The sequence below is a fragment of the Ips typographus genome, linkage group LG15 (genome assembly GCF_016097725.1).
Source record: "Ips typographus isolate SLU linkage group LG15, UJ_Ityp_2.0, whole genome shotgun sequence".
Classification (NCBI taxonomy): domain Eukaryota; kingdom Metazoa; phylum Arthropoda; class Insecta; order Coleoptera; family Curculionidae; genus Ips; species Ips typographus.
Genome location: NC_138436.1, coordinates 7,529,770 through 7,555,118, shown reverse-complemented (window position 1 = coordinate 7,555,118; position 25,349 = coordinate 7,529,770). Strand labels below are relative to the sequence as shown.

Here is a 25,349-nt window from a genome sequence, read left to right as displayed (position 1 = left end):
ACCCCCCGAGTGACCACTCGTTTTCGACTAATTTGGGGTCGCCGATTTCAATTCCGCTGTCGGAATTTACCCAACTGTCACCCAGCTCGAGTTTTTGCCACCTACCTTGCGACCGCGTGACCTGATTTGGTTGAAATTTGGTGTGGACTTGAGTATTGACTAAATGTTGCCACCCTAAAAATTTCAGCCTTCTAACTTGAAAAACAACCGAGTTATCCAACTTATGATAACTCTCCATTGTAATGGAGAGTTATCATAAGTGGAATAACTCGAGAACGGTTGGAGGGATTTTAATGATTTTTGGCACACACTGACCTATTGACTGGTACTTTCTAACCTGAAAATTTCAACTTTGTAAGTGCAAAAACAACCGAGTTATCCCACATGAAAGAAGCTTTTCTTTAAGTAAAAACTCCTAAAAGCCACCTTTAACAACTTTGTTATTTTTCGAGTTAAACATACAAAGTGACCACTCGTTTTCGACTAATTTGGGGTCGCTGATTTCAATTCTGGAGTCAGAATTCACGCACCTCTCACCCAGATCGAGTAAGTGACAAATAAACCGTTTAAACTCTGACTTTTGGGTCTAACTCGGTTAGTTGACTAAATATCGCAAATTTGACAGCTGGAACGAATAGAGCGTCCCCAAGTTAGTCGAAAAGGAGTACAAACTCGGGGGGGTTAACTTGAAAAATAACCGAGTTACAGCGCTTTGAAACGCAGACAGCGCCACCCGAAACTGAAAATAACTTTGTTATTTTTCAACTTAGACATACGAAGTGACCACTCGTTTTCGACTAATTTGGGGTCGCTGATTTCAATTCTGGAGTCAGAATTCACGCACCTCTCACCCAGTTCGAGTAAGTGACAAATAAACCGTTTAAACTCTGACTTTTGGGTCTAACTCGGTTAGTTGACAAAATATCGCAAATCTGACAGCTGGAACGAATAGAGCGTCCCCAAGTTAGTCGAAAAGGAGTACAAACTCGGGGGGGTTAACTTGAAAAATAACCGAGTTACAGCGCTTTGAAACGCAGACAGCGCCGCAAGGAACTGGAAATAACTTTGTTATTTTTCAACTTAGACATACCAAGTGACCACTCGTTTCTGACTAATTCGGGGTCGGGAAATCCGTTTCTGAAGTCGTTTTGACAGTAGCTGTCACCCAGCGGGATTTAAAAATTTTTTTTTCGTAAAAAATTTAAAATTTTATTAAATCTAGTCAGTTTATGAGTATTCTTGATTGATTTGTCGACCGATTAGCGTGCGCCGAATTTCGGACGTTCCCCCACCAATTTCGTACAGTTTGGCGTCTCGCAGCAGTCGCCCCGCCGGGTAATCGTTGATGTAACCGTTTCCTCCTGAAAAAAAAAAAATACAAAAAAAAATTAAAAAAAAAAAAAAAAAATACAAACCGAGTATCTGGACGGCGTCCAAAGCCGTCCGCGTCGCTCGTTCTGCGCAAAACAAAAAAACGCCCGCGCAATCTTTGCTGTTCACGTGACCGCGATCGCATGCGCGCGCCACGTTGTACAAGTAGCTGCGACAAGCCGACAACGTCGCGTACATGTCCGCCATTTTGGCCTTAAAAAAAAAAAAAAAAAATTCAAAAAATCACTTTTCTACTAAATTAATTTTTTCTCACCTGAATCAACTGAAATTCGCCGATTTTCCGACCGAATTGTTGGCGCGCGTGCGCGTACGCGAACGTGACGTCGCAGCACGCTTGCATTATGCCCACCGGACCGGCGGCCAGTACCAGTCGTTCGTAGTCCAGCCCGTTCATCAGCACGTACACACCTTGAACGAGAACAGCTCGGTTACTGTTTGAGTTGGGGGATTGTAATTTGTGAGGTTAGGTAGGTCTTGGCAAGGCCTACTTGTGTACCAAAAATCGTCCGAATCGGCCCAACCGTTCCCGAGTTATTCCACTTATGATAACTCTCCATTACAATGGAGAGTTATCATAAGTTGGATAACTCCGTTGCTATTCAAGTTAGAAACTTGAAATTTTCAGGTTAGATACTTCAAGTCAGTCGCTATGTTTGTGCAAAAAATTATCAAAATTCCTCCACCACTTTTGGAGATATTTGACTTTAAGTTTTTTAAGGTTTTTAGAAAGTAATTTAACTCTTTTAACACAAAAAACGCAATAATTACCCTAATTTATTACATTAAACTAATCAAATGGTTTTCGTGGAATATCTCGGTTTGTAGTTGAGTTGGAGGGTTGTAATTTACAGGTTAGGTTGGTCTTGGCTAGGCCTACTTGTGTACCAAAAATCGTCCGAATCGGCCCAACCGTTCCCGAGTTATTCCACTTATGATAACTCTCCATTACAATGGAGAGTTATCATAAGTTGAATAACTCCGTTGCTATTCAAGTTAGAAACTTGAAATTTTCAGGTTAGGTACTTCAAGTCACTCGCTATGTTTGTGCAAAAAATTATCAAAATTCCTCCACCACTTTTGGAGATATTCGACTTTAAGTTTTTTAAGGTTTTTAGAAAGTAATTTAACTCTTTTAACACCAAAAACGCAATAATTATCCTAGTTCAATTCATTAAAGTAATCAAATGGTTTTCGTGAAATATCTCGGTTTGTAGTTGAGTTGGAGGGTTGTAATTTGTGAGGTTAGGTAGGTCTTGGCAAGGCCTACTTGTGTACCAAAAATCGTCCAAATCGGCCCAACCGTTCTCGAGTTATTCCACTTATGATAACTCTCCATTACAATGGAGAGTTATCATAAGTTGGATAACTCCGTTGCTATTAAAGTTAGAAACTTGAAATTTTCAGGTTAAGTACTTCAAGTCACTCGCTATGTTTGTGCAAAAAATTATCAAAATTCCTCCACCACTTTTGGAGATATTCGACTTTAAGTTTTTTAAGGTTTTTAGAAAGTAATTTGACTCTTTTAACACAAAAAACGCAATAATTATCCTAATTTATTACATTAAAGTAATCCAAAGGTTTTAGTGAAATATCTCGGTTTGTGGACAAGTTAGAGGGTTGTAATTTTCAGGTTAGGTTGGTCTTGGCAAGGCCTACTTGTGTACCAAAAATCATCCAAATCGGCCCAACCGTTCTCGAGTTATTCCACTTATGATAACTCTCCATTACAATGGAGAGTTATCATAAGTTGAATAACTCCGTTGCTATTCAAGTTAGAAACTTGAAATTTTCAATTTAGGTCGCTCAGACTTTACCTTTATTGACGGTGCCCAAAACGTTCTCTTTCGGTACCAGACAATTGTCGAAAATCAGCTCGCCAGTGTTGGAGCCGCGCATGCCTAATTTGTCCAGTTTCGGGCCGGTTTTGAATCCCTCAAATTGTCGTTCCACGATGAAGGTGGTAATGCCGTGTTGCGGTTTGGTCGCTCGCTGATCCGTACGCGCGTACACCTAAATAACTCGGTTTGTAACTGAGTTGGAGGGTTCTAATTTGTGAGGTTAGGTAGGTCTTGGTAAGGCCTACTTGTGTACCAAAAATCATTCAAATCCCTCCAACCGTTCCCGAGTTATTCCACTTATGATAACTCTCCATTACAATGGAGAGTTATCATAAGTTGAATAACTCCGTTGCTATTCAAGTTAGAAACTTGAAATTTTCAGATTAGACACTTCTAACCAAGCACTACGCTTGAGTGAAACAATCATTAAAATTACTTTAACCCTTTTCGAAATATGCACTGTAACTCAGTTTGTGGTGAAGCTGGAGATTTGAGCTTTTTAGGTTAGCTAGTCTTGATCAAGTCCTACGTGTGTACCAAAAATCGTTCAAATCGCTAAAACCGTTTCTGAGTTATTCTACTTATGATAACTCTCCATTATAATGGAGAGTTATCATAAGTGGAATAACTCCGTTGCTATTGGGGCTAGAGACTTGAAATTTTCAGATTAGACCCTTCTAACCAAGCACTACGCTTGCGCGAAACAATCATTAAAATCACTTTAACCCTTTTTGAAATATGGACTGTAACTCAGTTTGTGGTGAAGCTAGAGATTTGAGCCTTTTAGATTAGCTAGTCTTGACCGAGTCCTACGTGTGTACCAAAAATCATTCAAATCACCCAAACCGTTTCTGAGTTATTGGGGTTTAAACATTTCTCCATTACAATGGAGGAAACCACAATTCTGAGCTTCTGAGTCAATTTTTTGGGCTTCTGAGCCTCTAAGTCGTTTGGAGATTTCTCGGTCACCATTTTTTACATTTCTGAGCTTTTAAACCAGTTTTTAGGTTTCTGAGCTTAAAAGTCTTCTGAGACACTTTTTGACTTCTGAGCTGACATTTATAGAATTTTTTCTTTAATTTTCTGGGTTTCTGAGCTTCTTCAGACTAGACGAAATGAATAGAATTGTTTTTTTTTTTATTTCTGAGCTTTCTCACTTTGAAGACTAGTCTTCTGAACTAATTTCTGAGTTTCTGAGACTCATTTTTTTTATTTCTAAGTTTTCAATACGTTTTGTGGGCAATCTCTTTTTTTTTAGTCTCAGAGCGACTTCAAAGCTCAGATGAAAAAAAAATTGACTCAGAAGCTCAGAAATTTAAAAACGGCAATTTAGAGATCTGAAAGAAGCTCAGAAGCCCAGAAAATTATACGAAAAATTCTATAAATGTCATAACAGCTCAGAAGTCAAAAATTGTGACTCAGAAGCTCAGAAATTTAAAATAGCCATTTAGCAATCTGAAAGAAGCTCAGAAGCCGAGAAAATAATATGAAAAAAACTGTACAGAAGTCAAAAAGTGTGACTCAGAAATTTTAGAATGGCATTTTAGAAGTATGAAAGAAGCTCAGAAAATGATATGAAAAATTATATAACTGTCTTGATAGCTCAGAAGTCAAAAAGCGTCAGAAGCTCAGAAATGTAAATAACCGTGACTCAGACGTCTAAAAATTGCTTGACAACCTCAGAATGTTTAAAAAATGGATTGAAAACTCAGAAGTGAAAAAAGGAGTCTCAGAAGTCTAAAAGTGACTTTAAAGCTCAGAAACCTTAAAATTTCTTTTAAAAGCTCAGAAATGTAAAAAAAGCCGATCTCCAGGCTCAGAAGCCCAAATAATTAACACGAAAGCTCAGAATTGTGGTTTTCTCCATTGTAATGGAGAAATATTTAAACCCCGATAACTCAGAAACGGTTTTAGCGATTTGAACGATTTTTGGTACACACGTAGGAATCGGCCATGACTAGCTAACTTAAAAAGCTCAAATCTTCAGCTTCACCACAAACTGAGTTACAGTCCATATTTCAAAAATGGTTAAAGTGATTTTAATGATTGTTTTACGCAAGCGTAGGGCTTGGTTAGAAGGGTCTAATCTGAAAATTTCAAGTTTCTAACTTGAATAGCAACGGAGTTATTCCACTTATGATAACTCTCCATTGTAATGGAGAGTTATCATAAACGGAATAACTCGAGAACGGTTTGGGTGATTTGAATGATTTTTGGTACACACGTAGGACTCGGCCAAGAATAGCTAACCTAAAAAGCTCAAATCTCTAGCTTCACCACAAACTGAGTTACAGTCCATATTTCGAAAAGGGTTAAAGTGATTTTAATGATTGTTTCACGCAAGCGTAGGGCTTGGTTAGAAGGGTCTAATCTGAAAATTTCAAGTCTCTAGCCCCAATAGCAACGGAGTTATTCCACTTATGATAACTCTCCATTACAATGGAGAGTATCAAAAGTGCTCTAACTCGGTTGTTTTTCAAGCTGGAAGGCTGAAATTTTTAGGGTTGGTGGCTACGACCTTTTACCATGTTTGAGACGAGAAAAATTATCAAAATTTTGCACTTGCAATAACTCCGTTTGTGGTTGAGTGAGAGGTTTGAAAATGCTACTGTAGATAGTCCTGGTCAAGCACTAAGTTCTGGTAAAAAAATCATCAAAATCCCTCCAACCGTCCCCGAGTTATACCACTTATGATAACTCTCCATTACAATGGAGAGTATCAAAAGTGCTGTAACTCGGTTGTTTTTCAAGCTGGAAGGCTGAAATTTTTAGTGTTGGTTGCTACGACTTTTTACGATGTCTGAGATGAGAAAAATTATCAAAATTCTGCACTTGCAATAACTCCGTTTGTGGTTTGGTGAGACGTTTGAAAATGTTACTGTAGGTAGTCCTGGCCAAGCTCTAAGAGCTGGTAAAAAAATCATCAAAATCCCTCCAACCGTTCCCGAGTTATTCCACTTATGATAACTCTCCATTACAATGGAGAGTATCAAAAGTGCTGTAACTCGGTTGTTTTTCAAGTTGGAGGGCTGAAATTTTTAGGGTTGGTGGCTACAACCTTTTACCATGTCTGAGACGAGAAAAATTATCAAAATTCTGCACTTGCAATAACTCCGTTTGTGGTTTAGTGAGAGGTTTGAAAATGTTACTGGAAATAGTCCTGGCCAAGCACTAAGTTCTGGTAAAAAAATCATCAAAATCCCTCCAACCGTTCCCAAGTTATTCCACTTATGATAACTCTCCATTACAATGGAGAGTATCAAAAGTGCTGTAACTCGGTTGTTTTTCAAGCTGGAAGGCTGAAATTTTTAGGGTTGGTGGCTACGATTTTTTACCATATCTGGGATGAGAAAAATTATCAAAATTCTGCACTTGCAATAACTCCGTTTGTGGTTTAGTGAGAGGTTTGAAAATGTTACTGTAGGTAGTCCTGGCCAAGCTCTAAGAGCTGGTAAAAAAATCATCAAAATCCCTCCAACCGTTCCCGAGTTATTCCACTTATGATAACTCTCCATTACAATGGAGAGTATCAAAAGTGCTGTAACTCGGTTGTTTTTCAAGTTGGAGGGCTGAAATTTTTAGGGTTGGTGGCTACAACCTTTTACCATGTCTGAGACGAGAAAAATTATCAAAATTCTGCACTTGCAATAACTCCGTTTGTGGTTTAGTGAGAGGTTTGAAAATGTTACTGGAAATAGTCCTGGCCAAGCACTAAGTTCTGGTAAAAAAATCATCAAAATCCCTCCAACCGTTCCCAAGTTATTCCACTTATGATAACTCTCCATTACAATGGAGAGTATCAAAAGTGCTGTAACTCGGTTGTTTTTCAAGCTGGAAGGCTGAAATTTTTAGGGTTGGTGGCTACGATTTTTTACCATATCTGGGATGAGAAAAATTATCAAAATTCTGCACTTGCAATAACTCCGTTTGTGGTTTAGTGAGAGGTTTGAAAATGTTACTGTAGGTAGTCCTGGCCAAGCTCTAAGAGCTGGTAAAAAAATCATCAAAATCCCTCCAACCGTTCCCGAGTTATTCCACTTATGATAACTCTCCATTACAATGGAGAGTATCAAAAGTGTTGTAATTCGGTTGTTTTTCAAGCTGGAAGGCTGAAATTTTTAGGGTTGGTGGCTACAATCTTTTACCATGTCTGGGATGAGAAAAATTATCAAAATTCTGCACTTGCAATAACTCCGTTTGTGGTTGAGTGTGAGGTTTGAAAATGCTACTGTAGATAGTCCTGGCCAAGCACTAAGTTCTGGTAAAAAAATCATCAAAATCCCTCCAACCGTTCCCGAGTTATTCCACTTATGATAACTCTCCATTACAATGGAGAGTATCAAAAGTGCTCTAACTCGGTTGTTTTTCAAGCTGCAAGGCTGAAATTTTTAGGGTTGGTAGCTACGACCTTTTACGATGTCTGAGACGAGAAAAATTATCAAAATTCTGCACTTGCAATAAGTTCGTTTGTGGTTTAGTGAGAGGTGTGAAAATGCTACTGTAGGTAGTCCTGGCCAAGCACTAAGTTCTGGTAAAAAAATCATCAAAATCCCTCCAACCGTTCTTGAGTTATACCACTTTTGATAACTCTCCATTACAATGGAGAGTATCAAAAGTGCTGTAACTCGGTTGTTTTTCAAGCTGGAAGGCTGAAATTTTTAGGGTTGGTGGCTACGATTTTTTACCATATCTGGGATGAGAAAAATTATCAAAATTCTGCACTTGCAATAACTCCGTTTGTGGTTTAGTGAGAGGTTTGAAAATGTTACTGTAGGTAGTCCTGGCCAAGCTCTAAGAGCTGGTAAAAAAATCATCAAAATCCCTCCAACCGTTCCCGAGTTATTCCACTTATGATAACTCTCCATTACAATGGAGAGTATCAAAAATGCTCTAACTCGGTTGTTTTTCAAGCTGGAAAGCTGAAATTTTTAGGGTTGGTGGCTACGACCTTTTACCATGTCTGAGACGAGAAAAATTATCAAAATTTTGCACTTGCAATAACTCCGTTTGTGGTTGAGTGAGAGGTTTGAAAATGCTACTGTAGATAGTCCTGGCCAAGCACTAAGTGCTGGTAAAAAAATCATCAAAATCCCTCCAACCGTTCCCGAGCTATTCCACTTATGATAACTCTCCATTACAATGGAGAGTATCAAAAGTGCTCTAACTCGGTTGTTTTTCAAGCTGGAAGGCTGAAATTTTTAGGGTTGGTGGCTACGACCTTTTACCATGTTTGAGATGAGAAAAATTATCAAAATTCTGCACTTGCAATAACTCCGTTTGTGGTTGAGTGAGAGGTTTGAAAATGTTACTGTAGGTAGTCCTGGCCAAGCTCTAAGTGCTGGTAAAAAAATCATCAAAATCCCTCCAACCGTTCCCGAGTTATTCCACTTATGATAACTCTCCATTACAATGGAGAGTATCAAAAGTGCTGTAATTCGGTTGTTTTTCAAGCTGGAAGGCTGAAATTTTTAGGGTTGGTGGCTACAACCTTTTACCATGTCTGAGACGAGAAAAATTATCAAAATTTTGCACTTGCAATAACTCCGTTTGTGGTTGAGTGAGAGGTTTGAAAATGCTACTGTAGGTAGTCCTGGCCAAGCACTAAGTTCTGGTAAAAAAATCATCAAAATCCCTCCAACCGTTCTTGAGTTATACCACTTATGATAACTCTCCATTACAATGGAGAGTATCAAAAGTGCTCTAACTCGGTTGTTTTTCAAGCTGGAAGGCTGAAATTTTTAGTGTTGGTTGCTACGACCTTTTACGATGTCTGAGATGAAAAAAATTATCAAAATTCTGCACTTGCAATAACTCCGTTTGTGGTTTAGTGAGAGGTTTGAAAATGCTACTGTAGGTAGTCCTGGCCAAGCTCTAAGAGCTGGTAAAAAAATCATCAAAATCCCTCCAACCGTTCCCGAGTTATTCCACTTATGATAACTCTCCATTACAATGGAGAGTATCAAAAGTGCTGTAATTCGGTTGTTTTTCAAGCTGGAAGGCTGAAATTTTTAGGGTTGGTGGTTACAACCTTTTACCATGTCTGAGATTAGAAAAATTATTAAAATTTTGCACTTGCAATAACTCCGTTTGTGGTTCAGTGAGAGGTTTGAAAATGTTACTGTAGGTAGTCCTGGTCAAGCACTAAGTTCTGGTAAAAAAATCATCAAAATCCCTCCAACCGTTCCCGAGTTATTCCACTTATGATAACTCTCCATTACAATGGAGAGTATCAAAAGTGCTGTAACTCGGTTGTTTTTCAAGCTGGAAGGCTGAAATTTTTAGGGTTGGTAGCTACGACCTTTTACGATGTCTGAGATGAGAAAAATTATCAAAATCCTGCACTTGCAATAACTCCGTTTGTGGTTGAGTGAGAGGTTTGAAAATGTTACTGTAGCTAGTCCTGGTCAAGCACTAAGTTCTGGTAAAAAAATCATCAAAATCCCTCCAACCGTTCCCGAGTTATTCCACTTATGATAACTCTCCATTACAATGGAGAGTATCAAAAGTGCTGTATTTCGGTTGTTTTTCAAGCTGGAAGGCTGAAATTTTTAGGGTTGGTTCATACGACCTTTCACCATGTCTGAGACGAGAAAAATTATCAAAAGTTTGCACTTGCAATAACTCCGTTTGTGGTTGAGTGACAGGTTTGAAAATGCTACTGTAGGTAGTCCTGGCCAAGCACTAAGTTCTGGTAAAAAAATCATCAAAATCCCTCCAACCGTTCCCGAGTTATTCCACTTATGATAACTCTCCATTACAATGGAGAGTATCAAAAGTGCTCTAACTCGGTTGTTTTTCAAGCTGGAGGGCTGAAATTTTCAGGAAATGCTGTCGCTGTCCCGCACTTTATAATTACCACCAAAACGTCAGCGTCCGGCCCGTTGGTGATCCAGAACTTGTTCCCGGTGAGCGAGTAGTGATCGCCCCGATCCTCCGCCTTTAGTCGCATGGAAACCACGTCCGAACCGGCTTCGGGTTCGGACATGGCCAGGGCGCCCACGTGATCTCCCGAGCACAACTGTCAAAAAATCCTTCTGTCAAAAAAATTTTTTTTTTTTTGACAGACAAGTCTGACCTTGGGCAGGTATTTGCGCGCCTGCTCTTCGTTGCAGTTGCGATGCAACTGGCCCAAGCACAGATTCGAGTGGGCGACGTACGACAAACCGACGGCGGGGCACGCTCTCGATATCTCCTCCATGATGATCGCCTGGTCGAGGTAGGAACCGTCGGTGCCGCCGTGTTCGCTGGGGGCGGTCACGCCTGCAATTTTAAAACGTTTCCATTGTAATGGAGAGTTATCATAAGTGGAATAACTCGGGAACGGTTGGAGGGATTTTGATGATTTTTTTACTAGCACTTAGTGCTTGGCCAGGACTATCTACAGTAGCATTTTCAAACCTCTCACTCAACCACAAACGGAGTTATTGCAAGTGCAAAATTTTGATAATTTTTCTCGTCTCAGACATCGTAAAAGGTTGTAGCCACCAACCCTAAAAATTTCAGCCTTCCAGCTTGAAAAACAACCGAGTTAGAGCACTTTTGATACTCTCCATTGTAATGGAGAGTTATCATAAGTGGAATAACTCGGGAACGGTTGGAGGGATTTTGATGATTTTTTTACCAGCACTTAGTGCTTGGTCAGGACTACCTACAGTAGCATTTTCAAACCTCTCACTCAACCACAAACGGAGTTATTGCAAGTGCAGAATTTTGATAATTTTTCTCGTCTCAGACATGGTAAAAGGTCGTAGCTACCAACCCTAAAAATTTCAGCCTTCCAGCTTGAAAAATAACCGAGTTACAGCACTTTTGATACTCTCCATTGTAATGGAGAGTTATCATAAGTGGAATAACTCGGGAACGGTTGGAGGGATTTTGATGATTTTTTTACCAGCACTTAGTGCTTGGTCAGGACTACCTACAGTAGCATTTTCAAACCTCTCACTCAACCACAAACGGAGTTATTGCAAGTGCAAAATTTTGATAATTTTTCTCGTCTCAGACATGGTAAAAGGTCGTAGCTACCAACCCTAAAAATTTCAGCCTTCCAGCTTGAAAAACAACCGAGTTATCCAACTTATGATAACTCTCCATTGTAATAGAGAGTTATCATAAGTGGCATAACTCGGTTGTTTTTCAAGCTAAAAGCTTGAAATTTTCAGATTAGGTTTTCAAAGTCACTCGCTAGGTGCGTGTAAAAAATTATTAAAATTCCTCTTACCGTTTTTGAGTTATGGATTTAAATTGAATATCTCGGTTTGGGGTGGAGTTAGAGGTTTGAAATTTTTGCTGTAGGTAGGTTAGACCAAGCCCTATTTGTGTACCAAAAATCATTCAAATCACCCAAACCGTTCCCGAGTTATTCCACTTATGATAACTCTCCATTACAATGGAGAGATATCATAAGTGGAATAACTCCGTTGCTATTGGAGCTAGAGACTTGAAATTTTCAGATTAGACACTTCTAACTTTACTCTTCCTTTACAATGTCTAACCGAAAGCTTTTCGAACGTTTTAGAAGGTTCTAGAAGATTTTAAAATGTTCTGAGAGCTTTTAAAAGGTTCTAGAAGGTTTTGGATGCTTTTAGAATGTTCTGGAAAGTTCTAGATGGTTTTGGAAGCTTTTCGAAGGTTTTAGAACGTTCTGGAACGTTTTAGAACACTTTAGAACGTTCTGGAAGGTTGTAGAAAGTTTTAAAATGTTCTAACAACTTTTAAAAGGTTCTAGAAGCTTTTCGAAGTTTTTAAAACAAAAAAAAAACGTGTTTTTCCTTATCACTCTGTCAGTTTAAGAGATATCGAAAAACCGACTTCACTATCGTCTTTTCTGGAAAATTTTAACATAAAACGACGGTTAGACGCGCCCTCTAGCTGGTCAAACAAGAAAGTTCAAAATGAAACTTTTGGGCGCCATTTTGCAATTTTTGCCATTTTGGCTTGAGCTAGCCCAGGCTTGTGGGTACTCGTTTTCCACTAATTCGCGGACGGGGAATCGACCTGCGCAGTCAGAATTTGCGTAACTCTCACCCAGTTGGAGAATTCAAGAAATTCAAGGTGAAAAAGTCAATATTTCGCTCTAACTCGGTTAGTTTTTGAGATATCAAAAAACCAACTTCACTATCGTCTTTTCTGGAAAATTTTAGCATAAAACGACGGTTAGACGCGCCCTCTAGCTGGTCAAACAAGAAAGTTTTTCTAGAAACCTACCTAAAGCGCCCAACTGTCCCAGTTTCTTCCAGCACTGCCGCAAGTCCTCGAATTGGTTCTTTTTGTCGATTTCGTACGCTTTGATGCCCAACTCTTTCTGCGCAAAGCTGAACATTGTTTCGCGCAGCTGAAATTTTCAGGTTAATTAGTCTAAAAGTCGGCTAACTCGGCCAGTTTTGGAGATATCGCAAAACCGACCGCACCAGCGTGTTTCCTGGAAAATTTTAGCCTGAAATGATGGGTCGCATGACCCCTCTATCTCGATTAATAAGAAAGTTGGTTTCCAGAGCTGGCAACGTCGCAAAAACTGTAACTTTCTGTAAATCTTCATAACTCGGTTATTTGTTAAGTTAGGAAAAAACTTAAAAATAGGAAATTGTAGGGAATTTCACGCTCTACAAGATTGAATTAATGTGTTTTTGTCGTGAAACGTCTTTGAAAGGAGTTATGAAGCAAAAACCGTAAAAAAATTAGAGATAGAGCAGGTAAAATTGGATCAGAACATTAAATTGGAAAACACCGAAAAATTGACAAAATGACTCAGAAGGCTAAAGTGTTAAGAATAGAAAGATATTAGCTACTTAAAAGTGGCTCAGAAGACTGCAAAAGCAGGTCAAAATGAATCAGAAAACCAAAATGACTCAGAAAACCAAAATATCAGGATAAAATAGCCAATAAAGCTCAAAAGACCAAAATCAATCAATAGACTGACTCAGAAGACCAAAATGATTAATCAAGCCAAAAATGACTCAGAAAACTAAAATAGCGTGTTAAAACGGACCAGAAAGCTCAGAAGACCCAAATGACCAGAAAAATAATAAAAAAACACTGTAAGAATGTCTCAGAAGACCAAAATCAGTCAAAAAGATTGACTCAGAAGGCTAAAATTATAAAAGTTAGAAAAATGGCTCAGAAGATCAAAATGTCTCGGAAAGCTAAAGTGACCAGAAAAACTTTGAAAACTTAATAAAAACGTTGAAACATTGCTCAGAAGACCAAAATGACTCAGAAAACTAAGGTGATGAGAAATTTTTTAAAGAAGTCTAACAATGGCTCAGAAGACCAAAATCAGTCAAAAAATTGACTCAGAAGACCAAAATGATTAATCAAATTAAAAATGAATCACAAAACTAAAATAGCAGGTAAACATGGCTCAGAAGACCAAACTGACTCAGAAGACTAAAGTGATAAAAACTAGAAAAATATCAGCTAGAGAAAACTACTCAAAAGATCAAGAGGCTCAGGAAAATGGCTCAGAAGACCAAAATTACCCAAAAACTACTATAGCAGTTTAAAAAAATGGCTCAGAAGACTAAAGTGGCGAAATAATTTAAAGAAACACACTGAAAATGGCTCAGAAGATCAAAATGATTCAAAAGACTCAAATGACGAGAAAAAAACTAAAAAACTACTGAAAATGGCTCAGAAGGAAAAAATTACACAAATTAATACAAACGCGGGTAAAAATGGATCAGAAGACCAAAATAACTTAGATGACTAAGGTGGCAAAAAAAAAAACACTGAAAATGGCTCAGAATGCAAAAATTACCCAAAATATTACAAAAGCAGATAAACATTGATCAGAATACCAAAATGACTCAGAAGACTAAAGTAATGGGAGAAATTTAAAAAATATAAAAAAATAACACTGAAATTGGCTCAGAAGGCAAGAATCACACAAAATACTACAAAAGCAGGTAAAAATGGCTCAGAAGACCCAAATAACTCAAGACTAAAGTGGCAAGAAGAATTTAAAAAAAAAACACTTAAAATGGCTCAGAAGACCAAAATCACCCAATGGCTACTATAGCAGGTAAAAAAAATGGCTTAGAAGACCAAAATGACTCAGAAGACTAAAGTGACAAGAAAAATTAAATAGCAGGAAAGACTTAAATAGCAGGTAAAATGACCCAGAAGGCTCAGAAGACCATAATGAATGAAAAACCATAATCAATATTAAAAAACACTGAAAAATGGATCAGAAGACCAAAACGATTAATTAAACCAAAAATTACTCATTACTCACTTACTAAGTAAAATAACAGGTAAACTAGGGATTGTAAGACCAAAATTACTCAGAAGACTAAAATAGCTCAGAAGAGAGATAAACTGGCTCAGAAGACTGACAAATTGACTCAGAAGACCAAAATAATCAATCAAACTAAAAACGACTCAGAAGGCTTAAATATCAGATAAAAATAACTCAGAAAACTAAAGAAAGACGAGAAAAACTTGTAAAATATTAAAAACGCTGAAAATGGCTCAGAAGACCAAGATCAGTCAAAAGACTGACTCAGAAGACTAAAGTGATAAAACAATACTGAAAATGACTCAGAAGATCAAAATGATTAATCAAACCAAAAATTACTCAGAAGACTTAAATAGCAGGTAAAATGAACCAGAGGCTCAGAAGACCAAATTGACTCAGAAGACCGAGAAAAGTGGCGAGAAAAACTTGTAAAATATAAAAAAACACTGGAAAATGGATCAGAAGACCAAAACGATTAATGAAACCAAAAATTACTCAAAAAACTAAAATAACAGGTAAACTAGGATTATAAGACCAAAATTACTCAGAAGACCAAAATAGCACGTAAAATGGCTCAGAAGACTGACAAATTGACTCAGAAGACCAAAATCAGTCAAAAGACTAAAGTGACCAGAAAAACATTAAAAATATATATAAAACGCTAACAAAATGACTCAGAAGACCAAAATAATCAATCAAACTAAAAACGACTCAGAGGACTTAAATATCAGATAAAAATAACTCAGAAAACTAAAGAAAGACGAGAAAAACTTGTAAAATATTAAAAACGCTGAAAATGGCTCAGAAGAACAATATCAGTCAAAAGATTGACTCAGAAGACTAAAGTGATAAAATAAACAATACCGAAAATGACTCAGAAGATCAAAATGATTAATCAAACCAAAAAGTACTCAAAAGACTTAAATAGCAGGTAAAAATGACCCAGAGGCTCAGAAGACCAAATTGACTCAGAAGACCGAGAAAAACTTGTAAAATATAAAAAAACACTGGAAAATGGATCAGAAGACCGAAACGATTAATTAAACCAAAAATTACTCAAATAACAGGTAAACTAGGATTATAAGACCAAAATTACTCAGAAGACCAAAATAGCAGGTAGACTGGCTCAGAAGACTGACAAATTGACTCAGAAGACCAAAATAACTTGCAATCTACAAAAAAAAAAGAGGGACATTCGAAGCGGAATAACTCCGTTGTTTTCCAAGTTAGAAAAAAGTTAAAAAAAGCAAAATGTGGCAAATTTAACGCTCTACAAGATTGGTTCAGAAGGTTTTTGTCGTGAAACGTCTGGGAAACGAGTTGTGGAGTGAAAAACGGTGCAGTTGCGCAGCAACGCTAAACAACCTTCAAACCCCCGTAACTCGGTTATTTTTCGAGTTAGGAAAAAATTGTACAGAAACAAATTTGTAGAGAATTTCACGCTCTACAAGACTCGTTTAGGGGGTTTTGGTGATCAGGCCACTGGTTGAGGAGATTTTGGGGAAAAACCCGCGACTCACCCGAATCTGTTCGTCCGTCAGACCGAAAATGTGATCGTCGACGCGACAAAATTGCGCGGAAAAGTGCCGTTTTCGGCACCGGCCCCATTTGGCAACGTTGCGCAACAGTTTAGCCATTTTTCCACCAAAAAAAAAAAACCACAAAAACCCGCCGTTTCTAAAGGCCCGTTTACGCCACACTGAAGATCCGCTTATCGCTGTGTAAAGAGGTCTTAAAGGTCACGTGATACGTCATTGTCGATTAGAATGGTAAATAAGGGGAGTTTTTGCGTTGTTGCGCGTTATTTTTGTAGAGCGTGAAATTTGCTACAAATTAGTTTATTTCCGGTTTTCGTCTATCTCGCAAAATAACCGAGTTACGGGGGTTTGAAAGTTTGATTAGCGTTTGCTGCGCAACCGCTCCGTTTTTGCTCCACAACTCGTTTCCCAGACGTTTTACGACAAAATCCTTCTGAACCAATCTTGTAGAGCGGGAAATTTGCTACATTTTGCTTTTTTTAACTTTTTTTCTATCTTGTATAACAACGGAGTTATTCCGCTTCGAATATCTCTCTTTTTTTTTTGTAGATTGCAAGTTATTTTGGTCTTCTGAGTCAATTTGTCGGTCTTCTGAGCCAGTTTACCTGCTCTTTTAGTCTTCTGAGTAATCTTTGGTTTGATTAATCATTTTGATCTTCTGAGTCATTTTCAGTATTGTTTATTTTATCAATTTAGTCTTCTGAGTCAGTCTTTTGACTGATCTTGGTCTTCTGAGCTATTTTCAGCGTTTTTAATATTTTACAAGTGTTTCTTTAGTTTTCTGAGTTATTTTTTTCTGAAATTTAAGTCTTCTGAGTCGTTTTTAGTTTGATTGATTATTTTGGTCTTCTGAGTCATTTTGTTAGCGTTTTATATATTTTTTTAATGCTTTTCTGGTTACTTTAGTCTTTTGACTGATTTTGGTCTTCTGAGTCAATTTTTCAGTCTTCTGAGCCATTTTTCCTGCTGTTTTAGTCTTCTGAGTAATTTTGGTTTTCCAATCCTTGTTTACCTGTTGTTTCAGTTTTCTGAGTAATTTTTGGTTTCATTAATCGTTTTGGTCTTCTGATCCATTTTCCAGTGTTTTTTTATATTTTACAAGTTTTTCTCGCCACTTTTCTCGGTCTTCTGAGTCAGTCTTTTGACTGATCTTGGACTTCTGAGCCATTTTCAGCGTTTTTAATATTTTACAAGTTTTTCTCGTCTTTCTTTAGTTTTCTGAGTTATTTTTATCTGATATTTAAGTCTTCTGAGTCGTTTTTAGTTTGATTGATTATTTGGGTCTTCTGAGTCATTTTGTTAGCGTTTTATATATGTTTTAATGTTTTTCTGGTTACTTTAGTCTTTTGACTGATTTTGGTCTTCTGAGTCATTTTCAGTATTGTTTATTTTATCACTTTAGTCTTCTGAGTCAGTCTTTTGATTGATCTTGGTCTTCTGAGCCATTTTGATTTTTTTGAGTGCTTTTAGTCTTCTGAGTCATTTATTATTGTTTTTAAGTCTTTTCTGGACGTTTTCTGAGTCATTTTGAGAGAATTTGGTCTTCTGAGTAATTTTGACCAGCTTTTGCAGTCTTTTTGGTTTAATTAATATTCTTGATCTTCTGAGCCACTTTTAAGCAGCCAATGTGTTTCTAATTTTAATCACTTTAGTTCTCTGATCCATTTTTACTTGATATTTATGTCGTCTGAGTCAGTCTGGTCTTCTGAGCCATTTTTCAATTTTGTTTAAATTTTTCTCACCATTTTAGTCTTGTGAGCCATTTTTACCTGCTATTTTAGTCTTTTGAAAGGTTTTGGTCTTCTGATCCATTTTTTCTACCAACTATTGTAGTTTTCTGAGTAATTTTCGTCTTCTGATCCATTTTTAATATCTTATTCAGTTCATTTAAGTTTTTTAGTCACTTTAGTTTTCTGCGTCATTTTTTTATTGTTTTTTTAAGTTTTACTGGTCGTTTTAGTCTTCTGAGCCATTTTCAGTAACTTTCTTAATGTTTTCTTGTCACTTTAGTTTTCTGAGCCATTTTTTAATGGCTTATTCAATTCATTTAAGTTTTTTAGTCACTTTACTCTTCTGAGTCACTTTTTATTGTTTTTTTAAATTTTACTTGTCGTTTTAGTCTTCTGAGCCATTTTCAGTAGCTTTTTTAAAGTTTTCTCGTCACTGTAGTCTTCTGAGTAATTTGTATCTTTTTTTGAATGTTTTTGGACTTGTGAGCCATTTTTCAGTGACTTTTTAAACAAGTTTTCTCGTCACTTTAGTCTTCTGAGTCATTTTTCAATTTTTCTGGTTATCATAGTCTTCTGAGCCGTTTTGGAATTGTGGACCATTTTTATCTGCTTATTTAGTTTTTTGAAAGGTTTCGGTCTTCTGATCCATTTTTTTAACCAGCTATTGCAGTCTTCTGAGTAATTGAAGTCTTTTGAGCCATTTTTTTTAATTTTTTTAGTTTCCTGGCCTAATTACTGGCGTTTTTACAAAAAACTCGAGCTGCGTGAAAGTTAGGTGAAATCTGACTGCGGATTTGGATTCGGCGACCCCAAATTAGTCGAAAACGAGTGGTCACTCGGGGGGTCCAAGCGAAAAACTAACAAAGTTGTTTGTGCGACGTTGCCAGCCGAAAAACCCAACTTTCTTATTAATCAAGATAGGGGGGTCATGTGACCCATCATTTCAGGCTAAAATTTTCCAGGAAACACGCTGGTTTAGTCGGTTTTTTGATATCTCAAAAACTGGCAGAGTTAACCGCGTTTTTGCGAAAAACTCGAGCTGGGGGAGAGGTAGGTGAAATATGACTGCGGATTCGGATTCGGCGACCCCAATTTAGTCGAAAACGAGTGGTCACTCGAGGGGTCCAAGTAAAAGAATAACAAAGTTACAGTTTGTGCGACGTTGCCAAACCGAAAAACGCAACTTTCTTATTTCGAACGCTAGAAACGTCATCTCAAATTCATTCTATGTTAATTTCTTCCAGGAAACACGCTGGTGCGGTTGGTTTTTTGATATCTCAAAAACTGGCAGAGTTAACCGCGTTTTTTCCAAAAACTCGAACTGGGTGAAAGTTAGGTGGAATCTGATTGCGGATTTGGATTCGGCGACCCCAAATTAGTCGAAAACGAGTGGTCACTCGGGGGGTCTACCTGAGAAACTAAAAAACTTACAGACGTGCGGCGTTGCCAGATCAGGAAACGCAACTTTGTTAATTCGAACGCTAGAAACGTCATCTCAAATTCCTTCTATGCTAATTTTTTCCAAGAAACACGCCGGTGCGGTCGGTTTTTCCATATCTCCAAAACTCGCCTTAAAAATTAAAAAAAAAACCACAAAAACTTAGATAAATAAATTTATTTCACGTTCAGCTAAAATAGTAGAATAACAATTATTGGTAGAACACTCCCTTACGTTATTTAGTTTACTTGAACCTTAAAAACTATTACCTTTTTCTCCCTCGTCGGCACTTATATAACTAAATCAATTAATACTTAATTTAAGCTCTAATTTTTTAATTGACTAGAGTGGCACTCGAATCGGGAAAAATCAAAAATTAAATATTTCAAAAAAAAATAAAAATTATTTTCCTTCCGTTTCACTCTCTCCCAACAATCAGAGAGAGAGGGAGAGAGGAAAAAACACTTGTGTGGTAGTTCTCCCACTCTCAAATGGCTTCGTTTAGTGACGTTTTCCCCTCCCCCCTCTCCCGCGTTTTTTTTGACAGTTGACAGTTTTAAAAGTTGCTCCCGGGCAGCACGGAGTACATCAGTCGACGAAACGAACCGCTCTGTTGGATCACCTCCGGATTGTTGCCGATCGCCGTCAAGTAGGCCGGGTGTTGATTAATCGCGTTGGCTGGTTTCTGGAAAAAAATAATTTTTTCGAAATCTCCTCGAAATTCCCTTTAAAATGAGGGGTCGCATGAGTATATTCAGAAAAAGTTGAAATTCAAATACAAAATGGCGGACTATCGTCGCCATTTTGTTTTTTTCGAAATCTCCTCAAAATTCCCTTTAAAATGAGGGGTCGCAAGAGTATAATCAAAAAAAGTTGAAATTCAAAAACAAAATGGCGGACTATGGTCGCCATTTTGTTTTTTTCGAAATCTCCTCGAAATTCCCTTTAAAATGAGGGGTCGCAAGAGTATATTAAGTTTTGTACAACATGAGCTCAGAAGACACAAAAAAAGAGCTCAGAAGATCAAAACATCGTCTCAGTAGATCATACAAAAATATCATCGACAAAAAATTGGTTTAGATGCCTAAAATGGCTCAGAAGACACAAAAGATTAAAAATAACATTTTCTAAGTAAACGGCTCAGAAGACCAAAATCACCCAAGGACTACGATAGCAGGTAAAAAATGGCTCAGAAGACCAAATTTTAAAAATATTTTATGAAAACACTGAAAATGGCTCAGAAGGCAAAAATCACACAAAATACTACAAAAACAGGTAAAAGTGGTTCAGAAGACCGAAAAAACTCAGAAGACTAAAGTGACAAGAAAAATAAAAAAATAACACTGAAAATGGCTCAGAAGACCAAATTCACCCAAGGACTGCAATAGAAGGTAAAAAAATGGCTCAGAAGACTAAAGTTACGAATAATTTTTAAAAATATTAAAAAAAAACACTGAAAATGGCTCAGAAGGCGAAAATCCTAAAAAAATAGGTGAAAATGACTCAGAAAATTCAAATAACTCAGAAGACAAAAGTGGCGAGAATAAATTGATAATTATTAAAACAAACACTAAAAAATGGCTCTCAAGGCAAAAATCACACAAAATACTATGAAAACAGGTAAAAATGGCTCAGAAGACCAAATTCACCCAAGGACTACAATAGCACGTAAATAAAATGGCTCAGAAGACCAAAATGACTCAGAAGACTAAAGTGATAAGAAAAATTTTAAAAATATTTTAAAACATACTGAAAATGGCTCAGAAGGCAAAAATTACACAAAATACTTCAAAAGCAGATAAAAATGGATCAGAAGACCCAAATAACTCAGAGGACTAGGGTGGCAAGAAGAATTAAAAAAACACTAAAAATGGCTCAGAAGACCAAAAGGATCAAAAGACTTAAATGACGAGAAAAAAAATAAAAAACACCGAAAATGGCTTAGAAGATGTAAATCACCCAAGGACTACAATAGCAGGTAAAAAATGGCTCAGAAGACCAAAACAACATAGAGGGCTCAGAAGACACGAAAAACGCTCAGAAATTTAAAAATGCTCACACAAACGTCCGAAAATGAAGAATGTCCACAAAACTCAGAAATGGCTCAGAAGCCTAAAATTGACTTTGAAACTCAGAAGCCCAAAAAAATTAAGTCCGATAATACTGATTCAAAAAAAGCATAAAACAGTGATTTAGACGTTTAAAAAAATACTTGCCAACCGTAAGCTCAGAAGTAAGAAAAAAGCGTCTCAGAAGCCTAAAAGGGACTTTGTAGCTCAGAACGCTAAAAAATTGATTAGAAAGCTCAGAAATGTAAAAACAGCGATTCAGAAGTCTAAAAGAGGCGAAGGCTCAGAAGCCCAGAATTTTTTTAATGTATTGACCGCTCAGAAGACCGTATGTCTCAGAAGCTCAGACATGTAAAAAAAATTGTTTTAGACGTCTTTAAGCTCAGAAGTGAGAAAAACATCTCATAAGCCCAAAAGTGACTTATGAGGCTCAGAAGTCAAAAAAAGTAGTTTAAAAGCTCAGAAATGATTGCCAAAACAACTCTGAGGATCAGAAGTGTAAAAATTGACTCAGAAGCCCGGAAATTTAAAAATAGCGATGAGACATCAGACATCTGAGATGACGATTCTATACATTAAAAAAATTATTAATTTCTGAGCTTCTGAGCCCCACTCACTTTTAGACTTTTGAATCACTCTATTTTCAAATTTCTGAGATTCTGAGTCAATTTTTGTGCTTCTGATCTTCGAGGTTGTTTTACAACTTCTCGGCCATCATTTTTTACATTTCTGAGCTTTCTAATCAATTTTTTAGTGTTCTGAGCTACAAAGTCTCTTTTAGGCTTCTGAGACGCTTTTTTTCTTATTTCTGAGCTTACGGGCTTACGGACTTCTGAGCCTCACAAGTCACTTTTGGGCTTATGAGATGTTTTTCTCACTTCTGAGCTTAAAGACGTTTAAAACAATTTTTTTTACATTTCTGAGCTTCTGAGACACAACGTCTTCTGAGCGGTCAATACATTAAAACAAAATCTGGGCTTCTGAGCCTTCGCCTCTTTTAGACTTCTGAATCGCTGTTTTTAAACTTCTGAGTCAATTTTTGTGCTTCTGATCTTCGAGGTCGTTTTACAACTTCTCGGCCATCATTTTTTACATTTCTGAGCTTTCAAATCAATTTTTTAGTGTTTTGAGCTACAAAGTCTCTTTTAGGCTTCTGAGACGGTTTTTTCTTACTTCTGAGCTTACGGTTGGTAAGAATTTTTTTTAAACGTCTAAATCACTGTTTTATGCCTTTCTGAGTCAGTATTATCGGACTTAATTTTTTTGGGCTTCTGAGTTTCAAAGTCAATTTTAGGCTTCTGAGCCATTTCTGAGTTTTGTAGACATTCTTCATTTTTGGACGTTTGTATGAGCATTTTTTAATTTCTGAGCGTTTTTCGTGTCTTCTGAACCCTCTATGTTGTTTTGGTCTTCTGAGCCGATTTTTACCTGCTAATGTAGTCCTTGGGTGATTTACATCTTCTGAGCCATTTTCGGTGTTCTTTATTTTTTTTTCTCGTCATTTAAGTCTTTTGATCCTTTTGGTCTTCTGAGCCATTACTTACCTGCTATAGTACTTTTTGGGTAATTTTGGTCTTCTGAGCCATTTTTACTTGCTATTGTAGTACTTGGGTGAATTTGGTCTTCTGAACCATTTTCAGTGTTTTTTTTTAATTCTTATTGCCACCCTAGTCCTCTGAGTTATTTGGATCTTCTGATCCATTTTTATCTGCTTTTGAAGAATTTTGTGTAATTTTTGCCTTCTGAGCCATTTTCAGTATGTTTTAAAATATTTTTAAAATTTTTCTTATCACTTTAGTCTTCTGAGTCATTTTGGTCTTATGAGCCATTTTATTTCCGAGCTATTGTAGTCCTTGAGTGAATTTGGTCTTCTGAGCCATTTTGTGTGATTTTTGCCTTTTTTTAGTGTTTGTTTTAATAATTATCAATTTATTCTCGCCACTTTTGTCTTCTGAGTTATTTGAATTTTCTGAGTCATTTTCACCTATTTTTTTTAGAATTTTCGCCTTCTGAGCCATTTTCAGTGTTTTTTTAATATTTTTAAAAATTATTCGTCACTTTAGTCTTCTGAGCCATTTTTACCTGCTATTGCAGTCCTTGAGTGATTTTGGTCTTCTGAGCCGTTTACTTAGAAAACGTTATTTTTAATCTTTTGTGTCTTCTGAGCCATTTTGGGCATCTAAACCAATTTTTGGTCGATGATATTTTTGTGTGATCTACTGAGACGATGTTTTGATCTTCTGAGCCCTTTTTTTTTGTGTCTTCTGAGCTCATATTGAATTAAACTTAATATACTCTTGCGACCCCTCATTTTAAAGGGAATTTTGAGGAGATTTCGAAAAAAACAAAATGGCGGCCATAGTCCGCCATTTTGTTTTCGAATTTCAACTTTTTCTGAATATACTCTTGCGACCCCTCATTTTAAAGGGAATTTCATGGAGATTTCGAAAAAAACAAAATGGCGACCAAAATACCCGCTTACCTTGGTGGGGGTGTAGATTTTGCTTTGTGGCGGTACCGTGATCTCCTGCACCGGCGCAGACTGGTACTGGCCCATTTCCTCCTCCTCTTTGAGATATTTGTACGTTTCGCTCTCGGCCGGATTGAATTTCACCGAACGTTTTGAGGCGCTGAAAAGTCAAAAAAAAATTGATTATTTTTACGAAAAAATTGAAAAAATTTGGTAAAAAACCAACTTAAAACGCTTTAATTAGCTTAAAACTACCAGTAAATGGCTCAGAAGACATAAAAATCGACTCAGAAAAGGAAAAAACAGTTCAGAAGATCGAGTTACGGCTCAGAAGACCACAAACAATGGTGTAGGAGACTAAAATGACTCTGAAGCTCTAAATATACAAATATGGCTCAGAAGACGCACAAATCTCAGAAAAAAACACAAAAAATTAAAAAATTTGAAGACTAAAAAAAGGCTCAGAGAACTACAAAAATGGCTCAGAAGACTAAAAATATATAAAAAAACACGTATCAGTGACTTTGAAGCTCAAAATATGGCTCAGAAAACTGAAAAAATTTTCAAGGTCAGAAATTATTCAGTGTCTCAGAAGCTCAGAAATGCGAAAAAATTCCTCAAAGCACAATAATTTCGGATTGGATTGAGAATTGCGCTCAGAAGCTCAGAAATTAGAGAAATGTAAAATAATGACTCAGAAGCTCAGAAATTAAAAAAATGTGACTCGGATGTCTAAAAAATGACTTTCAAGCTCAGAGATTATGGGAAACGTTTTGAAAGCTCAGAGAATTTGGCTCAAAAGCTCAGCAACTAGAAAATCATTACTCAGAAGATCAGAAACGTAAAAAATGGAAAATTTGAATAATACAAAAAAAAGCTCAGAAAACCACAGAAAAATGGTTCAAAAGACTAAAAAATTTTTCATGCTCAGAAATTATCCAAAATGTCTCGAAAGCTCAGAAATAATGTGAAAAAATTCCTCAAAGCACAATAATTTCGGATTGGATTGAGAATTGCGCTCAGAAATTAGAGAAAATGTAAAATAATTACTCAGAAGCTCAGAAATTAGAAAAACATGAGTCAGAAGCTCAGAAATGTAAAAACTGTAAAATAAAGACCCAAAAACGAAAAGAAATAAAGAAACATATTTTGCTTGCTCAGAAGACTAAAAAAGTGTCTCAAATGCTCAGAAATTAGAAAATGGTGGCTCAGAAACTTATTAAAGTAAAAAACCAAATTTTCAACGTTAGAAATTAAGAAAAATATTTTGCTTGCTCAGAAGACGAAAAAGATGTCTGGGAAGCTCAGAAATTTGAGTCAAACCTCAAAAAGGTTAAAAGTGTCTTTCAAGCTTGAGAATTAAAAAAAAACATGTTTTGATTGCTCAGAAACTTGGAAATGTGTCTTTGAAGCTCAGAAATTTGAAAATAACAGCTCAGAAAATAAAAAATCATTTAAGTTTGAGTATTAAAAAAAAAAAACATTTGTTTGCTCAGAAGACTAAAAAAGTGTCTTAGAAGCTCAGAAACTGTAAAATACTGGCTCAGAAATTTATTAACTTAAAAAAAGTTTTCTAAGTTTGAAAATTAAGAAAAATATTTTAATTGCTCAGAAGACTAAGAAAGTGTCTCAGAAATT

At 36.7% G+C, this 25,349-nt stretch overlaps 2 protein-coding genes and 1 long non-coding RNA gene across 11 annotated transcripts in view; all 3 read right to left on the bottom strand.

The window, feature by feature from the left end:
• Positions 1-1,199: 1,199 nt before the first annotated feature.
• LOC145738446 (isovaleryl-CoA dehydrogenase, mitochondrial) lies at positions 1,200-16,128 on the bottom strand. The gene is made up of 8 exons (XM_081993271.1): positions 15,987-16,128; positions 12,438-12,564; positions 10,306-10,490; positions 10,087-10,248; positions 3,207-3,402; positions 1,646-1,800; positions 1,416-1,584; positions 1,200-1,361 (listed from the first exon to the last, which is right to left on the bottom strand). The coding sequence occupies exons 1-8, from the start codon at positions 16,101-16,103 to the stop codon at positions 1,228-1,230; spliced, it is 1,245 nt and encodes a 414-aa protein (XP_081849397.1). The 5' UTR covers positions 16,104-16,128; the 3' UTR covers positions 1,200-1,227.
• Positions 16,129-19,334: 3,206 nt separating this feature from the next.
• The window catches only part of Zasp66 (PDZ_signaling and DUF4749 domain-containing protein Zasp66), a 44,228-nt gene continuing 38,213 nt past the window's right edge, over positions 19,335-25,349 (bottom strand). For all 9 annotated transcript variants that reach the window (XR_014180749.1, XM_081993275.1, XM_081993277.1 and 6 more), the window contains 2 exons: positions 23,724-23,871; positions 19,335-19,857 (listed from right to left, as the gene is read on the bottom strand). Coding sequence is in view for 8 of the 9 variants with exons in the window: in XM_081993275.1 (XP_081849401.1) it covers positions 19,729-19,857; positions 23,724-23,871 (277 nt within the window). In the remaining variant the exon portion in view is untranslated. The remainder of the gene's footprint in view (positions 19,858-23,723; positions 23,872-25,349) is intronic.
• On the bottom strand, positions 22,070-23,206 carry LOC145738455 (uncharacterized). Its single transcript, XR_014180756.1, has 2 exons — positions 22,834-23,206; positions 22,070-22,785 (listed from the first exon to the last, which is right to left on the bottom strand). It is a non-coding gene; the product is annotated as an uncharacterized LOC145738455 (long non-coding RNA).

Coding starts and splice junctions, on each gene's coding strand:
- LOC145738446 (XM_081993271.1), bottom strand. CDS start 16,103: ATGGCTAAACTGTTGCGCAACGTTGCCAAATGGGGCCGGTGCCGAAAA. Junction 10,249..10,305: donor CGCGCAAATACCTGCCCAAG/GTCAGACTTGTC, acceptor ATTTTTTGACAG/TTGTGCTCGGGAGATCACGT. Junction 1,585..1,645: donor GCGAATTTCAGTTGATTCAG/GTGAGAAAAAAT, acceptor TTTTTTTTTAAG/GCCAAAATGGCGGACATGTA.